Source organism: Maniola jurtina, chromosome 10, assembly GCF_905333055.1.
Source record: "Maniola jurtina chromosome 10, ilManJurt1.1, whole genome shotgun sequence".
Taxonomy (NCBI): Eukaryota; Metazoa; Arthropoda; class Insecta; order Lepidoptera; family Nymphalidae; genus Maniola; species Maniola jurtina.
In genome coordinates, this window is record NC_060038.1 from 13676764 (window position 1) to 13699827 (window position 23064).

At 39.5% G+C, this 23064-nt stretch overlaps 1 protein-coding gene across 2 annotated transcripts in view; it reads left to right on the forward strand.

Annotated features, from left to right (window-relative positions):
- LOC123868897 (protogenin-like) overlaps window positions 1-23064 on the forward strand; it is a 111413-nt gene that overhangs the window by 83475 nt on the left and 4874 nt on the right. For both annotated transcript variants that reach the window (XM_045911558.1, XM_045911560.1), the window contains exons 2-18: window positions 2087-2264; window positions 2948-3075; window positions 11171-11315; window positions 12059-12124; window positions 12902-13085; window positions 14322-14462; window positions 16171-16335; window positions 16629-16701; window positions 17495-17686; window positions 18846-18937; window positions 19467-19548; window positions 19964-20143; window positions 20611-20734; window positions 21201-21347; window positions 21692-21825; window positions 22244-22407; window positions 22885-22990. In XM_045911558.1, coding sequence (XP_045767514.1) covers window positions 2087-2264; window positions 2948-3075; window positions 11171-11315; window positions 12059-12124; window positions 12902-13085; window positions 14322-14462; window positions 16171-16335; window positions 16629-16701; window positions 17495-17686; window positions 18846-18937; window positions 19467-19548; window positions 19964-20143; window positions 20611-20734; window positions 21201-21347; window positions 21692-21825; window positions 22244-22407; window positions 22885-22990 — 2301 coding nt within the window. The remainder of the gene's footprint in view (window positions 1-2086; window positions 2265-2947; window positions 3076-11170; window positions 11316-12058; window positions 12125-12901; window positions 13086-14321; window positions 14463-16170; window positions 16336-16628; window positions 16702-17494; window positions 17687-18845; window positions 18938-19466; window positions 19549-19963; window positions 20144-20610; window positions 20735-21200; window positions 21348-21691; window positions 21826-22243; window positions 22408-22884; window positions 22991-23064) is intronic.

The window sequence follows — 23064 nt, forward strand, 5'->3', positions numbered from 1 at the left end:
ACCAACCTACCTTCATTTTTCTCTAAATTTAGGCAATTAATAATTCTGCCTTCATAACATTTTTAAAAAAAATACTTACTGCTTACTAAAAATATACCTATTTTAATCTTAAGTAAAAATACCCCCTAATCGGTTTCATTACAAAGGCAATAACGCGATGATGGGTTTAGAAAAAAAAACCCAAAATATTTTTCTTTTTTTAAGGGTTCCGTACCTCAAAATAAAAAACGGTACCCTTATAGGGTCGCTTCGTTGTCTGTCTGTCTATCTGTATGTCCGTCCGTCCGTCGTATCCCGTTCCCGTTGACCTAGAATCATGAAATTTGGCTGGTATGTACATCTTATACCACAAGTAAAGCAATGAATCCGAAAACCGTGAATTTGTGGTTACATCATTAAAAAAAATGTGTTTCAATTTTCAAAGTAAGATAACTTATACCAAGTGGATAGTCATATTATGAAAGGGCTTTACCTGTACATTCTAAAACAGCTTTTTATTTATTTTTATGCATAATAGTTTTTGATTTATAGTGCAAAATGTCGGAAAAAATACCCGAGTACGGAACCCTCGGTGCGCGAATCTGACTCGCACTGGGCCGGTTTTTTAAGCATAGTAGCACAACTCCCAATGCTGAGTATCCGCTCGTTTTAAATAAGTAAAATAAGTATATTAATAAGCTTAAGAAATTAATATTCCTGTGTTCTTTAAACCTACTATGTAAGTTTTTAATAACGGCTATTTATATGATGATAATATTATAACGGCTATCATAATATTATGATGAAATAATAATTATTTATTGCAACTAAATTCCGATGTTTAACTATAAATAATTTTAAATTAAATTATAATGACATCAATTATTTATTAGCTTCAGCAATTATTGATAATATTTATGATAATAATAAATAATTAATGTAGTTAATAAATAATTAATACTTGACAGGGTTACAATAAATATTATCACATATCACATAATTTAATAATAATAATATTAACTGAGTGTTACTAGGTGATGCCCGCGACTTTTCGCTCCACCGAAGTGATTCGCTAATTCAGTGTCTAACAATTATAGCCACCGAGCTCATTTTTAGGGTTCCGTACCTCAAGAGGAAAAACGGAACCCTTATAGGATCACTTTTTTGTCTGTCTGTCTATCCGTCTGTCTGTCCGTCTGTCTTGTCTGTCATAAAGACCTATAGGGATTTATTCCTGTACACAAGTACGGGAATAAATCTGAAAACCCGAGTACGGAACCCTCAGTGCGCGAGTCTGACTCGCACTTGACCGGTTTTTTTTTTTGAACTATGTGTGTGGAGAAACTCCAAGTAGGTAGGTACTCCATCTATAAATGATCGCAAAATTTCGCCCTGAAATATATTGAAATTTCGGGAAATTAAGTCAGTCACAAAACAAAGTTCCTAACAACACCGGGTTACGCGCGAGCGGTTTTCTGGTACGTACGTACTTACACGTTACACGAGCCAAACAGCTAAGTTATACAGACTTTGTTCCAAAGGCTTCTAACATAAATTAGAGTTTTGTATCATAACAACACAAAGTTTAAAAACTTTCTGCCAAACGAGTATAATGTTGCTAGATGATTACACACACGTGCACACGCACGCACGCACACACACATGTACTGTCGCCTTTATAATATAACTAGCTGATGCCCGCGACTTCGTTTAACTAGCTGATGCCCGCGACTTCGTTCGCGTGGATGTAGATTTTTTAAAATTCCCGTGGGAAATCTTTGATTTTCCGGGATAAAAAGTAGCCTATGTGCTAATCTAGGGTATAATCTATCACCATTCTAAATTTCAGCCCAATCCGTCCAGTAGTTTTTGCGTGAAGGAGTAACAAATATACACACACACACACATACAAACTTTCTCCTTTATAATCACTATTAGTGTGATTAGTGTGAAGTGTGATTAGTGTGCTAAAGTGTTGTGTTAACTAAATAGCAGCGTCATATTACTGGCGTTATTCTTGTGCGTAGATCTGTAAACATTGTATGCAGATGTCAAATCTCAAAGTTTTCCCGTCCATACTAATGATAAAATATTTTTGTCCGTACAGATGTCCCGATAACATGGTCACAGTCGGTACGAAACGCGTCACTGCCGTGTGTAGTGCCGGAGTGGACGCGCGTCCAGCCGCGACGGCCGCCGCCGCCGCTCGATGACGACCTAGTGCGATCCAGGCCTTACACATGGTTCAGAGTTACTACGACACGGGAGGACGTGATCACTAAGCGGTGAGTTCACTTGGTCTCTGGATAGTGTCGACACCAAGTACTTACTAGAATCTAGATAGTAGACACCATAGAATACTTCTGCCAAGGAGACGGTCGCCAGTGCCAAGCAAAACGATAAACGTCCCTTAGAGGGAAAGTCCCTCTTGCCACACTTTTGCCAGCGGGAGGGACTTAGCGGGACTTGTGACAGACAGACAACAAAATTATCCTTTAAGGGTTCCTTTTTTCTCTGGAGATACGGATCCCTAAAATAATTCGTAGCGCTCTGCGGGGTGATTCGCTAACTCAGTATCTAACACTGAATGATAGCCACCGAGCCCAGTTTTTAATCCATTGAAGGTTTTCTACGGAAATATATTTTGATATCACCCAGAGAAGTAGCAATATAGAACCAACCAACCTCAGTGGCTATCAAACACTGAGTTAGAGAATCACCCCGCACAGCGTTAAGAAATTATTTTAGGGATCCGTATCTCCAGAGAAAAAAGGAACCCTAATAGGATCATTTTGTTCTGTCTGTGAAAAGTCCCGCTAAGTCCCTCCCGCTGGCAAAAGTCCCTCGAGTCCAAAGGAACCCTCTGCGAGTCTGACTCGCACTTGGCCGGTTTCTAGGGTTCCGTAGCCTATTGTTTCAAGCTATGTTCCGTGCCCATTGCCGCTATCTATCAGAGTCTATTTTCCAGGATCTCCCACAATGGCACGCTAGAGGTGGTCCGCAAGAATGGCGGCAGCACGGAGGGCGTGTACCAGTGCGCGGCGTCGCACCATGGCGGGGTTGTCCTGGGCTACCCTGTCAATCTCAAGTTTTCCTGTAAGTACCCATCCATCACCGGCCCACTACTGACCACGGATCTCCTCTCAGAATGAGAAGGACGTATGCCACGCTGGTCAAGTGCGGATACAAGTTAGGCCTTGACTGCAATCTCACCTAGTGGTAAGTGATGATGCACTCTAAGATGGAAGCGGGCTAACCTGGAAGGGATATGGCAATTTTTATTAATTCCATACCTCTTTGGTTTCTACACGGCATCGTACCGGAACGCTAAATCGCTTGGCGGCACGGCTTTACCAGCAGGGTGGTAACAAGCCACGGCCGAAGCCTCCTATCAGACCAAACTACCAGACTCGCACTTGACCGGTTTTATTCACTCAGCAATATAAGTAGCTGACCGTAGGGCCGCTGGGAGGGCGGAGTACAGAGGGCGGTATGTAGCGAACCTCATTGGCATTCTCGCCGCGTTTTTCATTATTTATACATGCATGTACAAAGGAGGCAATACATCAAGGGCTGTTTCTATTACAGTCCAGTATTAGGGTTGCCATGCCACAAAATACAAAAACCGGACTCCATGGTTTTTTAGGCTGGACATTTTGCTCTAAAAGCCGGATAATCATCATCATCATCATCAACTCAAGCTGGCTCTTACGAGTACGGCTCTTAAGTTGATAAGGGTTTGGCCATAGTCCACTACGCTGGCCAAATGCGGATTGGCAGACCTCACACACCTTTGAGAAAATTATAGAAAATTCTCAGTCATGCAGGTTTCCTTTCAATATTTTCCTTCATCGTTTTTATTGAAACAATTGATGTACCTACTTAATTCATATTGCCTAAAATGGACATAACTGAATAGAGTTAGAGGTGCTTGGCCGGGATCAAACCTCGGACCACCTGAATAGGAAATCGATGTCTAAACCGCTAAGCTATTATCACTTCCGCTAAAGCTGGATATAGGTACGTTGTTAAAGCTGGACAGACAAAATACCTACGAAGCGATTTGCCTCCTCATTTCCAATTCGAACCGCTAGGATTTGGAATGTCCTACCAGCATCAGTTTATCCCTCCAAATTATAAGGTACCTTCAAGTCAAGAGTGAATAGGCATCTTCTAAGCAAGCGCGCTCCATCTTGGCTGCATCCAAGTGCTAGTCTATAAATTAAAAAAAAATGTACTTAAAACTTGGGTACGTAATTTAATGGTTTATTCTTGTACAAAGTATGGATCAGCGTAGTAGACTGGCGCGATGGGTTGTTGATGGCGATGACCGTAGACCTTCAAGTCAAGAGTGAATAGGCATCTTCTAAGCAAGCGCGCTCCATCTTGGCTGCATCCAAGTGCTAGTCTATAAATTAAAAAAAAATGTACTTAAAACTTGGATACGTAATTTAATGGTTTATTCTTGTACAAAGTATGGATCAGCGTAGTAGACTGGCGCGATGGGTTGTTGATGGCGATGACCGTAGAAAGCCGAGCATATCCGGCTAATGTCGGACGCCTGGCAACCCTAACTAAGGTGCCGTTTGGTAGTGCGGATGCGTTTAGATAATACAGCGGTTTTGCGGGAAGTATTTCATAATATGGATAGCTATTATCCGTTTCAGTTGTGAAGATCATCACCATAATTAAAATATCGGACTGTTGATTGTTATGCTATTTGTTGCTTTCATTAATTTTTTGTGGTTTTCATGATGTAATTTTAAATAGAGCTTTTAAAATATGGCATTCGGCAGAAAAGACGTAGATAATATTATGTACCTACCTTAGAATTAATGGTTCTAAGAAAGCACGCTACCAAAATAAATAGGATCAATGTTTTAGGTAGTTTTTAGTTTGGTCCTGCGTATAATACTTTTCATAAACATCAGTTCTTTTAAATGTTCTAATGTTTTTAGGCGATAACTCAAAAATTACTTTTTACGGTTAGCCACTTTTCATCAAAAGGACTCGACGGTAGAATTTCAATTCCAATACGATGACCTGAATAGAAAGAAATTCGTAGAAACTGTCAGTACCATTAAAAAGCTTAAATTAGTTTAATTGTCGACGAATCAATTAAGAATTAATAGGTTTATTTCACAAAGCAATCGTCACAGATTTTCTTTACAGTCATTACCGAGATCGTCAACTTTGTTAGAAATAAAAGATTGTAGTTAGAAATCCCGATAGTCTCAGGGACACTGGTTTTCTTAAATTAAGAGGATCCTCTTGAATTGTAAAAATTTTGAATTATTGTATCCTTAATGTCTATTTTGACCGGACTATAATATAATTTATATCCTATAGTCAAGAGTGAATAGGCAACTTCTAGGCAAGCGCGCTCCATCTTAGGCTGCCACATCACTTGCTAGCAGGTCTGATTGCAGCCAAGCGCTAGTCTATATAATTAAAAAAAAAAATAGTAAAAAACCGGCCAGGTGCGAGTCGGACTCGCGTACCGAGGGTTCCGTACACGGGTATTTTTCCAACATTTTGCACATCGAAAAGTATTAAGCATAAAAATAAATAAAAATCTGTTTTAGAATGTACAAGTAAAGCCCTTTCATATGATACCCCACTTAGTATAGTTATCTAGATATGACCCAAATTCACAGTCTTCAGATTTTTTCCTTTATTTGTGCTATAAGACCTACCTACCTGCCTTTCATGATTCTAAGTCAACGGGGAGTACCCCATAGGTTTTCTTGACAGACACGACAGACGGACAGACGGTCAGACAGACAGATAGACAGACAACAAAGTGATCCTATTAGGGTTCCATTTTACTTTTGAGGTACGGAAACCTAAAAGTGAGCTTTATGGGTCGAAGACTCAAAGCTAACGACTTCTGCGTCTCAAAGAATGTGTTTTCTTTACTCAAATACTTAACACTCAAGGCATTATGCTCTACATGACGCTATCGTTTTGAAATCGGTCAAAAATATGTTTTCTATAAAATGATTCGGGGCCTAATGACAATATCCTGACTCTGCAGATCGCTCCTCGCTAATGCCACTAACGATGATTGGACATAATCTATTCAAGCGCATATACGCATAAAAGATATTGCTTTGTACTTATAGACTAGTAGTGATCCCGGGTTTCGTTTAGCAATTCAAACCGCTTCAATAGTATCCACGCTGGAGAGAGCCAATTCATAACATCGATGTATATAATACTAGCTGATGCCCGCGACTGCGTTCGCGTGGATGTAGGTTTTTTAAAAATCCCGTGGGAACTCTTTGATTTTCCGGGATTAAAAGTAGCCTATGTGCTAATCCAGGGTATAATCTATCTCCATTCTAAATTTCAGCCTAATCCGTCCAGTAGTTTTTGCGTGAAGGAGTAACAAACATACACATACACACACACACACATACAAACTTTCGCCTTTATAATATTAGTGTGATAGCTCAGAATACCTAATCTATACTAATATTATAAATGCATAAGTGTGTCTCTCTGTTTGTCTATCTGCTAGCTATTCACCGCTCAACAGTTTAACCGATTTTGATGAAAGGTACAGAGTTAGCTTACATCCCGGCTTTTTCAGCGGTTAGATACCCCGTACACTCTTCATAAATTGTGCATATGAAATACGGTAAAACTTATCCTGTTTTATCAATGGAAAACACCTAAAAAACAAAACCTAAAAGAAAATTTTTACTACTTAATTAATTTTAAGGTCGTAAAATAAAGATTCCTTTTCATTTTTTGTTTTATTTCATACTTAACGGACTTAAACATTCATTTAGATTTTAGGCGAAGAAATATTCAATCTCAAACGTATTATTTCATCACATTTAATTTTTTTAATGATGTTTCTAAACTCCGGAACTCCGGACTTGGAACCCTCAGCATCAAAACACGACTCCGGCTGAAAATAAGTCCGATTTTCAAGACCTATAGGAGAGAACCACGCTCAATAGTGTGGCAGCGAAAGGTTGAAAATTGAAATGATGATGATTGTACAAATCATTTAAGATGTCAGAGATAGGCGCAAGCGATCAAGCAAAGATTGATTGAAGTCAATGTTTTGGACATCGAGTGCCGTTTCATTGGCCTTAATTAGGCAGACGACTAAATGAGGACATAATTTATTCATGCGCAAGCGCAACTCTCTGGAACAAAAATGCATTCAATGACTTTGATGTGCAGGATATTGCATGCTAACACGATTCCTAAATTCAAAATAAAAATAAATCCTTATGTAGTGTGTAAAAAGAGAAAGTAACTCAGTGATATATCTTTAGAAGGGTACGCTCAAACCACTGCGTCTAGATTTTTTTTTCCATTTTTAGGGTTCCGTAGAGACCTCTAAAAAAAGAAATACCCTTATATAACTTTCTTGTCGGTCTATGCCTACATATTATTACCTATAGCCCCTGCCCATTTCGACTTCAGCTTCGCAACTCGTTTAGCTGTAAATTCGGTACTTAGCTTACATCCCGGGAACGGACATAGGCAACTTTTTATCCCGGAAAATCAAAGAGTTCGCACGGGATTCTGAAAGACCCATCCGTCTAACCGATTTAAATGTTTGGTAACATAGGTAGCTTACGTCCCAGGCAACTTTCTATCCCGGAAAATCAAAGAGTTCCTACGGGATTTTCGGAAATCTAAATCCTCGCGGACAAAGTCGCGGGCATCATCCAGTGTAAAATATTTTGATATTGATACGTATGAGGCATGAATAAACTGTGGCATCATTTAAGCCGCATCTAATTAAGGTTAAACTAATGAAACAGCACTCGAGGCTCAAATATCGGTCTCAATCGATACTCCCTTTGATCGAAACACTACAAACTCCAAGTACCTATCCCCTACAAGTATTCGCATATAATTAAAACGTGTACTTGGTTATCAATTTGGTGTATTTTGAAGCGATCTGAGCGATCTCTCTCTCTGCGTTCTTATTGCTGAGAGTCGTAAATGTAACTCGTAATTAGTGACCATAACACTAATTATTATTATGGTAGAGGTTGCCAAATCCTTCTGCATACGATTCTACTGTCATCATCATAGGGCTTGAAAATTGGACTATTTTTTAGCTCCGGAGTTGGGGTTTGATGCTTAGCTCTTCAAGTCCGGAGTTCCGGAATTTCGAAGCTTTATAAAAAAATGTGTACCTAATGCGTTTGATTTGTAAGATTTATCTTTTAGGTTTTTCAAAATTATGTTTTTCATCGATAAATTGGTTAAGTTTTACCCTATTTCATAATATGTACAATTTATGTAGACTCTGTGCTGTATGTAAACGCTGAAAAAGCGCGACTTTTTCCTAAACATGTGAACTCCGGTTATGTTCATGATAACTTCGGTTTTACAAACGATTCTGTAATCTTACGAAGCTCCGGAGTTACGCTATAATTGGAATTCTGGAGTGCAAGCCCTACATCATCATCATCAAGCGATAGACAGATATATGGATCTTGCGTCGCGAGCCCACCTGGATCCAGCGGCTCCTTACAACTCGTTTGATGTCGCCTATCCACCTAATGGTGGGCTTTCCACGTACGAGGTCGCCATTCCAGCACCTTGGGACCCCAACTACTAAGAGTAGGTACGATTTCGAATCAATTTATCAGATGTTCTTCATAAAAACCGGGACCGACGCGGACGTCTCTTTGAACTCTTCCAGTAGTGACTTTGGTGCAAGCGAAATGAGCGCGAAATTTTTCTTCAATCCTAAAGAAACGATTCTTCTTTTCTTTGTTACGGGGCCTTCAAATAGAACCCCAACGTCTAACTGATTCTTCAACCTACGAGTAGGTATCTGCCCCGCTCCATAGATAATTTCCACTTTAACTTCCTAGCCGGTTGGGCTATGTCGGTTACTATGATTCTTCTAAGGATCCCCTCATTTTTTAAGGGTATTTTCGAGACTTGAGGATTATTTCGTATAAAGATCAAAGATAAGAAACAGGGCAGATCTTGATCCTTCACGTCACCCGATTTTACGCAAAGGTTGAACCGACCTCTACCGACTCTGAGGGCGCATCAGAACGAATTAGTCTGGTTAATGGACAGCGTAATTGGATCCAGTATGGGTATGGGTAAACAATTGAATTATCTCCAACCTATAAAAACGTTGCGTTTGGTATTGTTTGAAGTGTGTATAAGTTACAGTCAAAACTGTTTCGAATTTCTCCTTTTCGTTTCCACCATGCCTCGGTGAGCCCTACTATGTGTCCAAGCCTTTATGGGCACAAAAACTGAAGGAAAGTAAAACGCAAAATAATCACAGCTGTAAGAATAGGAAAAAACCACAATGCAGGCTAAACAAAGACGGCCGCGTCCGGTGAACAAAGCTTGTCTTACAAAGAGTATGCACGCCGTACGGGAAATAATAACGGAACTTTGAAAATGTTGCCTTTTTTGATAGCACGGTTCAGAGAATAAGGGAAATTGTCACTAAACAGCCAAATAAATGATAATAATATCAAAGCAATTTCAAAACTTTAAAGAAATTATGTGCAGTTTAAAGGATTTTTTTGTTTTGTTTAAAAAGTTTTTTTTTGAACAATAACAACGTGGAACGTGAAAAAATGTACTGAGAAAGTTTTCATTTGGTCCATGTTCGTTTATTATTATCGGAAGCCTGATAAAGACGAAAGTCTTTATGAGTATGTCCTACTTGTGATGACGTATGGCGCTGAAACGTGAACACTGACACGTGGCCTTGTCCACAAGTTTAAAGTCGCTCAATGAAACGGGCAATGGATGTCTCTCGGAGGGACAACATTCGTAACGAGAAAATCCATAGAATAGGTAACCAAAGTAACCGACATATCAATTATCAAGCTGAAATGGCAGTGAGCGCACCATGTCTGTCGCAGCACCGATAGCCCCTGGGGCAGACGTCTAACAGTCTCAAGGAGGAGGCCTTTGTCCAACCGTGGGACTTAGTTACCGTCCTTTACAGTTGACCAAATAACAAGAGAAATATTTCACTTTAAAGTAACAGCATCGAAATTAATCATCTGCTCAATCAATAGTCAGTCAGTCAATAGCGAATTTCCAGAAAACTAACGGTGTTCCTAGTCGTGGCTCTACAAAATTACATTTCGCAGAAGCTGTGCACTTGAAAGTAGGCAAAAAACAGTGTGATGAAACCGTGAAGGAAACTGTTTGTGGATGATACCTGTATAAAGTAAGCTATTTAGGAATTTTGCTGACCAAACAATATATTATTATCCTGTCATGTTATTCATGTTTCAGGGGATTTTTTGCGTCCATCGAGCCTCGATAGCTCAACGGTTGAGGAGCGGACTGAATTCCGAAAGGTCGGCGGTTCAAACCCCACCCGTTGCACTATTGTCGTACCCACTCCTGGCACAAGCTTCGCTTAATTGGCGGGGAAAGGGGAGTATTAGTCATAGTTATCATGGCTAATATTCTTAAAGAAAAACGAAACGAACCTACTATTTAGAGTTTAGACAGTACTTGTAAAGCGACATTATGTACCTAATAGTACCGTTAATACCAACTTTCCTTTATACCTTTAAAAACAAACGTATTTAATTATTATATCGAACTGTTAAAATTGATTGGGGCCCAGGTTTTGTTCGTGACAACGCAATCCAACCCTTGTTTAATTCTCTAAATCAGTTAGGCGTTCAATAAATAGGTACCGAGAAAACATGTGACCTTCTAAATGTACTAGTAGCACAGGTGATAGGGTGGTAGTATTTATTTTGGTTCGAAAATAAAGTTTAGGTACTTCATGAAGTTTTTTTTCGACCTTATTATGTACCTACTTAATAAGTTAATTGATCGTGCGATTATTCTTTTTGTTAAGATTTTTGGGATTTTACCTATTTATTTACCTAGTTTATAATTTTTAAAGTGTTTAAATATAAATATATAAACAGAAAACCTAACTGACTGACTGACAGCTCTCAACGCATAGCTCAAACTACAAAATGGTTTGCGCTGGGAGGCTGTTATGATGTAGACATTTGCTAAAAAAGGATTTTTAAAATTCAACCCCTGAGGGGGTTTGAAATTTGTGTAGTCCACCCGTACAAAGTCGCGAGCATAAGCTAGTCTAAATATATAAAAGGGAAAGCCGAATGACTAACTGACTGATATCAACGCACCAGTTTTTTTAATTTTCTTTCCTAACATTAAAATCATTTATTCACAGTTATCGGCAAGCAGTTCTCGAACCCACCGTCGGACACGACAGCGTATTTAAACCAGCCTACCTCCATACCCTGCCGCATCAGCTCTGGTCCTGCAGCCTCCATATCCTGGCTAAAAGATGGCAGGCCTCTTCCACAAAATCAAAGGTAGACACCTAGGTTTAACAAAGATCTTTTTGTTTGATCAAAAAAAACTTTTTTAACAATTCATCTTAGGTGTTATTTCATCAACCCATTTCCGCCCCACTACTGAGTACAGAACTCCTCTCAAAATGAGAAGGGTTCAGGCCATAGTCTGCCACGCTGGCCCAATGCGGATTGGCAGACTTCACACACCTTTGAGAACATGGAGAACTCTCAGGCATGCAGGTTTTCTCACGATGTTTTCCTTCACCGTTAAAGCAAGTGATATATAATTGCTAAAAAACGCACATAACTGAAAAGTTAGTGGTGCGTGCCCGGGATCGAACCCCAGACCTCCGATTAACAGGCGGACGTTCTAACCACTAGGCTATCACAGCTTCTAGAAGCTTAGGTGTTAGGCAGCGTTCAACTCAGTAAGGCGATATACTAGATAGTGAAGAAAACTGGATGACTATTACAAACTACGCAGAAATAATAATGAAACAAAAGCAGAAAGAAGAGACAATGATCGAAATAAGTAGTTGAAAAGGTAAAAAAAACATTGCCTTTTGTGCCACGTTGATCTGGTGTAAATGAAGCTTAAGAAACCATCTTCGATTTTAAAGCAAATATAAACTGAATACGAGATTTCAAACCAAAACCTAGCATTACATTCAAAACGAGCTCGCAAGAGTTATTGATTTACCGGTGTGGTTGTATATTTCACTGATTTTCATTCTTAATTTCAATCATATAACTTGTTTCAGGTATTTCCTATTGGAGAGCGAGCTACTGATCATAGATGTGCAAAACGAAGATGCAGGAGCATACAGGTATGTATATTATTGTGTATGCTAATCATCAGAAATGAGGAGATCTGTACTAGATAATGGTTATTCTAATCTGACATAGCTCAATAGGTAGGGAAACTGAAGTGCCAATGGGCAGGGCACATAGTTTAAAAAACCATGGCGTTGGGGTCCAACCCCAAGGTGCTAGAACAGCGACCTCGCACTTTGCATTGGAAGACCCCCCACTAGGTCCACCATCAAACGAGTCACAGAAAGCCTGTAAACTCGGAATTTTTCCTCTTTCATTTGATATCCCACTGGATACAATAGCAAAAAGAAAAAAATTGGTGACCCCCCACTTTTTTGGATGTAACATCCGTCAGGTCGATTTTTTTTTTGTATAAGATGTAGCCTATGTCACCATAATAACGAATCGATTGACACCTCATTCATCAAAATCAGCCCAGTAATTTACGCGCTAAGTTAGAACACACAGAATCTGATACATACATACATAGACCGCTAAAATCATAACCGTTTCTTTTGGCTTTGCCAAAAATTGGAGAGACATATTTTTTATTTGTACCAGAAAGTTGTAACAACGAGAAAAAGAAAGAAAAAGTGGGCAGGGAAGCACTTATCTCTATAAGAGATCTCTACCAGTGACTCTTGGCAGTGCGAGAGGTTGTAAAGGGAGTAGAATAGTTACAGCAAAGATAGAAATTATTCATGAAAAAAGCTTAATAGAGAATTTTATGTTATTATTATGTAATATACATGTATTTATATACCTATTAAAATATTTTATGTTTTTCTCAGATGCATAGCAACCAACCCCTACGTAAACAAAAGTCGGACCAGCTCGGAAGGTCGAGTGACGGTCATAGACTCCAAAGATGAAGAGCCATCGTTCCTTGCACTTCGCGTGGAGGACAACATCGCGGTGCCCCGGAGGAGCCGGGTCGTCCTCCCCTGCCCCGTCAGAGGCTGGCCTAGACCTAAAGTAAGCCCTAAGCAGCTTTAACAGGGCTCTCTCCGTCACTTACTCCATACAATCGTAGTCCCAATTTCATTTGAATATTAAGCAACCAAAGTCCATGAAATTTTGCAGACATATTCTAGAAACTAATATCTGTGCCTATGGTGTTTTAGATTTTTCTAAAAATATGTAGTTTTAAAATTACAGGGGCGCAAAGATTTGTATGTGAATTTTTAAGTTCGCGTAACTTTGAAATCGAATATTTTAACGGAAATCTGGAAAACCACAGGCATAGATATCAGTTCTCGGAACGTTTCTACAAAATGTCATTGAGTATGATTGGTTAGTTTTCAAATGAGAGAAGAACTACGTTTGTATGGAGCGAGTGACGGAGAGACCCCTCTTAACTAGCTTTAGGTCGTAGCTCATTTACTCGACACCGTTCCCACACAACACACGCACGGCTCCGCCTCAAATAGTAGTGACCACTAGTTGCCCACGCGCTGACAGCTAGCAGAAAGCTCGCTGTCCACGTGATGACAGCTAGCAGTACGGCGTCTCCCTACTGAGCACGTTACTACTTGCTCGAGTGGCCCGCACGCTGTAGACGCGTGGGCCGCACGCTTGCGCGTGGTAAGCGAGATGTCAACCATCGAGTGGTTAGATTGCGGCAAGCTGCGCGTTGTTTGCAATTCTATGTTGTCACTGTAAAATGTATGTAGAGTACGACTTGAGGCCAATTTTTTTTCTTTTACCGTGCGGGAGCGGGGTCGTGTAAGTGAGTTACAATCTTTAAAATTTAGTGGATTTCAATTCAATGCCACATATAATTTAGAACATGTATGGTTACCCTTTAATATGATTACCCTATATTTATGACAAATTCACCATAAATGATCTCTGGACCTAAAGAATGGATCAGCCCAGCAAAAGCCTGTGCAATTCAGTCGATCTTATCTCAAGAGCTAGTATATAACTGACTGATCTATCAATGAGCGAAAGTTTTTTTTACTCAGATACATGTTCGCCCTTGACTGCAATATTATCTGGTTTCATCGTAATCAGTCCTTAGACTAAAAACAGTTCAAGATCATCAACAACCCATTGCCGGTCGTCTACTAACACGGCTTTTATTTTTATTAGAAGGGTTAGGGGTAGGGTAGGGGACTGCTTGGCTTATAACGTGCATAACTTCGAAGTTGCGTGTTGGATCAAACCCCGAAGTCGTCAAGTCAACTTACGATTTTTTTTTTATTTCAGTTAAGATGGGAGCTAACACCTCCAGGGGAGAAGACGAGCGAACTGGAGACAACGGAGGAGGTCCTGGTGCTCAACAACCTCGAGTACGACCAAGAGGGCGTCTACACTTGCTCGCTTGAGGACTATCTCGACATGGTTAAGGTATTTATCAGACCTAGCCTATACCTGCGTCTTCCTCCGAGTGGACTACGCAAACAAGCCCCTATTTTTCCCTTTTAGGGGTTGAATTTTCAAAAAGCACGCTAATTCGCACGAGCGTTAAAAAAGCATTGCGTTAAAACCCGGCGGCGGCGTTGCGCTGAAAATACAAAGTGTGCGTTAAAAAAGCGTTTGTTTTGTTTTTTTTTTTTTTTTTTGTACGTGTGAACAGATACTTGGGAATGCATTTGTTCTATTTGAACGTTTTTTTAACTCTTTAAAAGATTCTTTTAAAAGACTCGTGCGAATGAGGCCTTATTGCGTGTGTTAAAGTCGCGGGTATTTAATTATTATGTGTATGTATACCTATTATGTGAAAAATAAAACCTTAGGTATGCAAAATTGCAGGTAATGAACTGGTAACAAAATAATGAAAAAGCATCGCGAATTGTTTTATACATACCCGAATTTTTGTGGATGTGAAATTAAAAGCAAAATTTAGTTACCGCTTACAAAGCAAATAGGTAGCTCATTTGCCATAACAAGGGTGACGCCTCTGGCGATCGTGGGGTCCAAGTGATAGGATATAGCGGGGTAAGGGCCGAAACAGAACTGCGTTGCGACGCGATGCGATTTCGCGCCGCAAGGTGTATGGCGCAAGGCTGCCATGGTTCGGATTTCTGACAACCAAACCACTCATTCAGCGATTGTCAACGGTAGGTACTGTACCTACGTATTTTTTTGCTATTTAGGATTTGTCAAGTGTCATGGATCGCAATAAAGATTTTCAAATTTAAATTGTAGTACCTATCAAAAATTAAAATATCATAATTTGATAGTTAAAACCATTAACATTAGCTTAGTCTTAGTATTTAGCGGCACTCTGAGCACTACTGCCACTGGCATGTCGGTGACGCGTAGTTTTTACCCATCCCAATATTGTCCAACACGACGAAAGAAGTTTTCAACTCAAAAATTCGGGGAATACCTATTACTTTACTATAGTATATACTTAGGCAGAGATCTATACAGCGTATTTTGACTGCTTCGATTTTACTTAGAGTTAAAATGAGTAAGTATCTGTTTGTGTGTGCGTGTGTGTGTGTGTGTGTTTTCTTTAAACTGTGTAAGTCTGAACAAATGCAAAGGCAAAAACATGCGCGATACATTATTGTAGATCTGAGCCTTAGTACCTAAGTTATAAAAACGCTGCCGCTCTTTACTTGTAAATAACAGGTAGAAATAATTAAATTTCAAGAAAAATGCCCCCTGTGAAAGGACTTTTAAATTAAACTTATTTTCTCCCGAATTTTGATAAAATAATTACATTCAAGTAAAAGTCAAATATAGATACCTACTACTGGTAGTATATGATAGCTCAGTAGAGCTACTGGTAGTAGTATATGGTAGCTACTACTGGTAGTAGTATATGGTAGCTACTACTGGTAGTAGCATATGGTACCTACTACTGGTAGTAGTATAATATAGTAGCTACTACTGGTAGTAGTATATGGTAGCTACTACTGGTAGTAGTATATGGTAGCTACTACTGGTAGTAGCATATGGTACCTACTACTGGTAGTAGTATATGGTACCTTCTAATGGTATGATACCTGGTAGTACTGTAACGTTTGTAAGCGTTGTAGACTAACCGCGCCTAGTAAATTGCTCCCTACAGAAAAGGATTAGACAATGTGTCGTATTGTTTCAGACATTCAACGTAACCCTGACGGAGCCAGTCGCGATAACTCTACCGCCAGTGTCGAAGGACGTGACGCGAGCGAGCACCGTCCGGTTCAACTGCACAGCGTCTGGGAAGCCAGAGCCGAATGTGACGTGGTACAAGAACGGGGAGAAACTCACTTTGGCTGGACGGGTGAGGCAATGGGAATAAAAAGATTTTACAAATAAAAATAGCGAGCAAACGAGCTGATGGGTCACCTGATGTTAAGTGTCACCACCACCCATGAACATTTACAGCACCAGAAAAACCGGCTTACATTGCTGGGGCGAACTTCTTGGTCCTGAAAAACCCGAAAGCTCTTTAAGCTTTCGCTTTTTTTATTTTTATTTATTTATTATTTATTATTATTTACATTAAAAATATACAATTAATTTATTTAACAATTAATTTAACAATGTTATGTCAATTTTCTCTTTCCATTTCAGAGAAACCTACGAAGTTCAGTAGATCGTAAACGCTTGGAGCTGGTGATAAGCGGAGTTACTTCCGACGACGCAGGTACAGAATATCATCGAATCTTTGCAAAATTATTGAGCAAGTCAAATCCGTCAGAGTTTTGAGACAGATGAATAGACAGGCAGACACACTTTCGCATTTATAATATTAGTATGAAGTATAAATTCTAACGGTCGCCGTGGATCGAGTGGCGCAGGGCTACTAGTCGACCGTGCCTAATAGGTCTTATTTTTACCCGACTGCGGCAAAGCCAAAAGGAAGGATTATGATTTTAGCAGTCTATGTATGTATGTATGTTTGTATCCAAATTTTGTGTGTTCCACCGTAGTGCCTAAACTACTGGGCCGATTTTGATGAATGAGGTATCAATCGATTCGTTGTAAAGGTCCGGGACATAGGCTACATTTTATACGAATGAAATCGACCTGACTTATGTTACATGCAAAAAATTTTTTTTTCTATTTTATCGAGGAATAAAATTGTGAATTCATAAATATAAATGTTATAAAATACACCAAGCGACAGAAAAACAATTTTACTATATATTAAAAAAAAAGAATATTAGCCATTTTTAATCATGACTAACATTCCCCTTTCCCCTCCAACTAAGCGTTAAGCTTGTGCTAGGAGTGGGTACGACAATAGTGCAACGGGTAGGGTTTGAACCGCCGACCTTTCGGATTTCAGTCCGCTCCTATAACCGTTGAGCTATTGAGGCTATTGAGGCTTACTATATGTATTGCTAATTGCTATATATTGACAGTTCGCGGGTAGTAGTTCGCGGTCCGTCGGGTTTTAGTGCTGTTTAACTTTATCTTTTTCGGTTTTCATGCAGGTGTATACCAATGCTTCGCGTGGAATGGGCATTCGATGGCATCGAAATGGGCGCGCCTCAACGTAACGGGTGCAGGGGCGGATGCGCCGCGCGCGGTCACATGCGCGCCCGCCTCCGCTGCGGCCGTGGCCCTGCGCTGGCTGCCGCCCGCCGAGCAGGTCATGGCCTACACCGTCGACACCACGCCCACCGGTGAGCTATCTTTTCAATAGAGTGCTGAAGGTGTGTGAAGTCTCTCTATGGTGTAAGTCCATCTCATTCTGAGCTAAAACCTGTGCTCAGTAGTGGACCGGCGATGGGTTGATCATGACGATGATGATGTGTACCTACTACCTATACATTACTCAGTCTATCAATAAGGCTAGACTATTATTTAATTACAGACTTAATGAAAAGTGAACATTTTACACCCATCAATGTATATGGATGGGCCCTTCGAAGATAAAAAACGCGCTCAAAAGTCAAGAGAAATTGCAAAAGTCTCTTGACTTTGTCAATGACGATGACGTAAGATTCAAGCGTATTTTTGCGGACGGAATTGTATGGGAAAGGCTAATCCATATACATCGATGTTTACACCTAACTTTGTAGACCAAAGCACTAGATAAAAACTGAGACTAGCATTTGGAATTTGCAGACCAAATAGACCGTAGTCCGTGTTAGGGCTGACAAAAACCATTGGCCTTTAAAGATTAATTCATTAACCGACTTCCAAAAAAGGAGGAGGTTCTCAATTCGTCGGAATCTTTTTTTTTTTTTTTTATGTATGTTCCCCGATTACTCAAAGACCCCTGGACCGATTTGGAAATATTTTTTTGTTTGAAAGGGTATACTGTGCAGGTGGTCCCATATAAATTTGGTGAAGATCTGATGAATATCTTTGGAGATGGAGAACAGAACTCCTCAATGGATAGGAGCAAATTGCTCGCGATCAGTGTAATAGCTTAGTAAACAGTAGGGTTTTAACTGGGCATAGCATATTATAGTACAGTGGGGCCACTAAAAATTGTGAAATAAAAAATTTTCAAAAGAAAAATAAAACCGACTTCAAAACCACAAACACTAAAAAGTAAAAAATAACTTTTAGCTACACTTGTAATGTGCCTAGGTATGAAGTCGGGCGAGCTTCACTCTTGGATTTCTAATTTTGTTTCAATATGCTCGCTCGACTTCATACCTAGGCACATTACAAGTGTAGCTAAACAAAAGTTATTTTTTACTTTTTAGTGTTTGTGGTTTTGAAGTCGGTTTTATTTTTTTTAAGACTTAATAAATCAAAAGTTATTAACATTTCATACAAACCTATACTTACTTTTTTTATTTAGCCTATATCTATCTCTTTATGTTGCAGATAAACACGGAGGAGCGATCACGGGGCAGCCTCACACCAACACCGAAGAGATCATCAAAGTTAGAGAGCCGCTAACGCCATACCTTTTCCAAGTAAGAAATTTTACAAGCACCTACTAATCATTAGAAGAGGTTGCAAGAACACCGGGACCACAACCTCCAGAAATGAAGGAATGACTAGAGAGAAAGACTAATCATTATCCTACACATTAAAAAAAAATTGACACCATTGAGCCAATATGAAAAAGTCTAAAATTATTTAAAACAATAAAACTTAGCTAGTCTTATTTAACTACTGTACAGATCATGCCCAAGCATCTAAATCACATTATTCCAATTCCTGTAGAATTGTTGGCCATGTTGTTCTTTCAATATAAGCAGCAAGCCGTATTGTCGTATATTCTTGCTCCGGCGTAAAACAGCCTTTATTTATTTATTTAAATACATATTTATTTTTATTTTTCATGTACCAAAATTGTAGATACAAAGTAATAATAAATTCAGTGAGTTTAGTTTCAAACACTCGTATAATTTGTACTTATTTGGAAATATGTAAATTATACAAGTATTATATACAGTATTCGTATAATTATACAATATTCGTATATGTTTGAATCATCAGGTCCGTGCATACATCCCGGCGTCAGCTAAAAAGAATATTGCAAGCGACATGTCGGAAAGCGTGCTGTGCCAAGGGCAAGGGGGTAAGTTTTTATACCTTACTTAGGTTGAGATGAATGAGATCTATAGTGTGGACTTTGACTTTGCTCAGACTTAAGACACTGTTAAAAAGAGACAGGGTTATATCACTGGCATAAATGTGTCTCGTTTTAACAGTATCTTAGGTTTGAGCAAAGTCAAAGTGCGCTCTATAGACTTTGACCGCGTGGATTTAGGTTTTAAGAAATTCTTGGGAACTTTGAATTTCCAAGATAAAGTGTAGCCTTTATGTTATTAAATAGGTTAGATACATTTTAGAGTTTTAGCCATGGAATTTGGAATCAGCTCAGCTTTAGCAGTTTTGAATTAAAATGTTTGCCAAATCAGTGATTGTGGCGTAAAGAAGTAATAAATATCCTAACTTTTATGTGATCCTCACAACTTCAATATTTTTCATAGTGCCAATAAAGCTGTCGAAGTTAGAAGACGACAAGATCCTGGTATCATGGAAGCAGTTCGCAGAACAGACCCCAGGCGTTGTGCAGTGGATCCTGCAGTACAAGCCTGATGATGGTACTGGGGATACGCAGGAGCATAACATCACGTTGGCAGCCCATGTCACTAACTATACTTTGATGGGTAAGTATTTAAACATATTTGTAAAAAAGAAAGCGCAGCGTTAGCAGACCCTATACTAGGTGGGCAGACGATATTAAATGAGTCGCAGGGAGCCACGACACGAGCAGACACGACGGACGGACGGACGGACTGACGGACAGACAGACAGACAACAAAGTGATCCTATAAGGGTTCCGTTTTTCCTTTTGAGGTACGGAACCCTGAAAATAGTTTTGATCTTGTTTAAAAAAAGTTTTGATTTTTTTAAATCTGTTTTTTTTCAACCTTGGTTGACGATGATTCACCCTTTAGTTGATGAACCCTTGTAGAGGTTTGCTAGAATCATTTTAGAGGAATTTCCACGCTAAATACGAATAGGATACTTTTTATACCGGGACAGAGTTTCGACGGGATTTGTACAAACCTTAATCTACGCGGAAGGCGCGAATAAAAGCTGGTTTTTAATAAATTGTTATTTTTTGTCGTAGCTCCTGAATCTGAACCACTAAGAGTAAGGCTGCTGGGCTCCAAGACCTTGGAGTGGCTGCCGCAGAACTTAACGCTGGTTCCGTGGACGTCCACCAGCGCGGCCGGACAGGACACCGACGATGGGTGAGGGTCTGGTCTCCAAGACTACCATGTTTTAATCATTTTACTATCTTACTGTGAGTTTGCGCCAAAACCATTAAGCATGTAAATGTTTCATTGGTCGGTATGTGCAAAATCTCATAACATCTTTTGTTGAATTTTCGTTCGCAATGCATAAAATTTCACGATTTTGAAATGTCAAACAAGTTCCTCTTCAAGAATTAACTATCATAATATATTATGACAAAATATTTACAGAAAACAGAGCTTTCATCAGTGCAAACTCACAGTTAGTTCTGTTCACAATGCATTCTTAAGCAAAACAAAAAATAAACTTTGAGCCATAAAACTGAAATTTTAAGCCAGGAGTATAATTTTCAAATACAAAGATGCTTGATAATAAATCTTTCGAAGAAAAGATTCATTACCATCCTTCTAACTTACCCTGTTTTGTTAATCAATGAAAGGTTTATCTTTGTCCCTGAAACAGTGAAGTGAAAGTGATTCCTCAAGACCTGGAGGTAACTGAAGTGAGTGAGAGGAGTTTCACACTGCGCTGGCGGTGTGAAGACTCCACGAGATATACGTTCCTGGTCTGCGTGAGGAGGGTAGACGGGAACGACGACTGTCAAGAAAGGTTGGTTGATTTGTTTGACAGCAGTTTGACACTGCGTTGGTAGTGTAAAGACGCTAAGACACACATTCTTGGTCTGCGTGGAAAGATGGATGGAGAGTCGAAAAAGCTTTTGGTTTCCTCCCTCGAAGGATTCTTAGGCAGTTCAGAAAAAAACTTCTGTTTTAGAAATAATGACCGCCAAAGTATTTAGCAATTAGAATAACTACGGAGCTGATGCATATTTTGACACACACTTGAACAGGGGGTTTTTCTTATGTTTTCTTTGATTTGGTTTCAACGGTATTTCATTAGGACCATAGGTTCGGGAATTACAATTTTATACATGGCTGTCAATTTATTTCTAGTTACGAGACCAGTACAAAAATAGAAGGACTACAACCAGATAGTAAATACGAGGTTCGAGTGCAGGTTCGAGTCCCGGGCAGGGCGCTCGGGGGAGCATTTACTGCTCCTTATTTTGTCACCACACTGTCTAAAGGTATGTGGATGATATGGTTGTTTAAAGTTAATAGTTCTCTGTAGAAACAGTGAAACATTGAGAGCCTTGTGATTATGACTTTGATTTCCTATTCAGTGGTCTAAGATTCGATTCCGGGACTTTTAACTGTTTGGGGATATGTTTTTGGAATTTGCATTTTAAGCAATTAAATATAACTTGCTTTAACCGTGAAGGAAAACATCGTCAAGGAAACCTGCACGCCTAAATATATTCTCAAAAGTTGTGTGAAGTCTGCTAATCAGCATTTGCCAGCGTGGCCTAAGCCCTTCTTATTCTGAAATGAAACCCTTGCGTAGTGGTTTGCCGAAGCGTGAAAGCTTATTCAATGCAAGATAAATAATAGCAATATGACCATAAAACATCTTTGAATTAAACATCTTCAATGGCTTGTCCACAGGACCCCATCGTTTCAAAGACCTGAAGTACAAGTACATCAACGCGAGTACAATTCGCGTATCATGGAGCGATGCACCGGCGCGGTACACCGTCTACCACAGCGCAGAACTCAAGCTGCCAGTCGAGCAGTGGGCCGCTTTGGAGATCGTGGGCAATACTGTACTTGTAAGTTCTTTGTTCTAACAGTCTAGACAGACGTAGTCGTCATGAAGTGACGTTTTTTTGGGGTAAATGTGATTCGCCTAACAAGTATTTGCCCCTTCTGTCTCATGTTAAAAGCCTTTTGCACTTTTACAAAGGCTACCCAAGACTTAATTTGGTCGATCCATCACATGGGCAATGTGGTAAGTTGCTTTTTGTTAAAAAATATCTTTTGTATCGTTATGTATAACATAGTATGAAAACACAGTTTAATTTTTTAGATATTGATAGAAATTTGGTGACCATTGATGGAATTTTAAATTGGTGTCCATTGTCTGTAGTTATGTTGAGTGGTATGCCGATTTAATTTATCATTAGATGGTTACAGGCTATGCAGTTGTTGTACTAAGACGTTAAACCAATATAACAAAAATACTGTTTGTATTTAAATATATGTTTCTTTCTTTGATTGCCTTTTTTATAATTGAGTTTTTGTCCTAGATCACAGGCATTGAACCGACGGAGGAGACGTTTGTTATGGTGACGGGATACGAGCCTCTTGGGCACAGCCCGATACTCAATGTGCCACCACAAGTTAGGAATTTAGGTGAGTTCATGGATTTTCTTTGCTACTTTTGCTTCCTTGGTCTATATGGTAGCACCTTTAGATATAGCACCCAC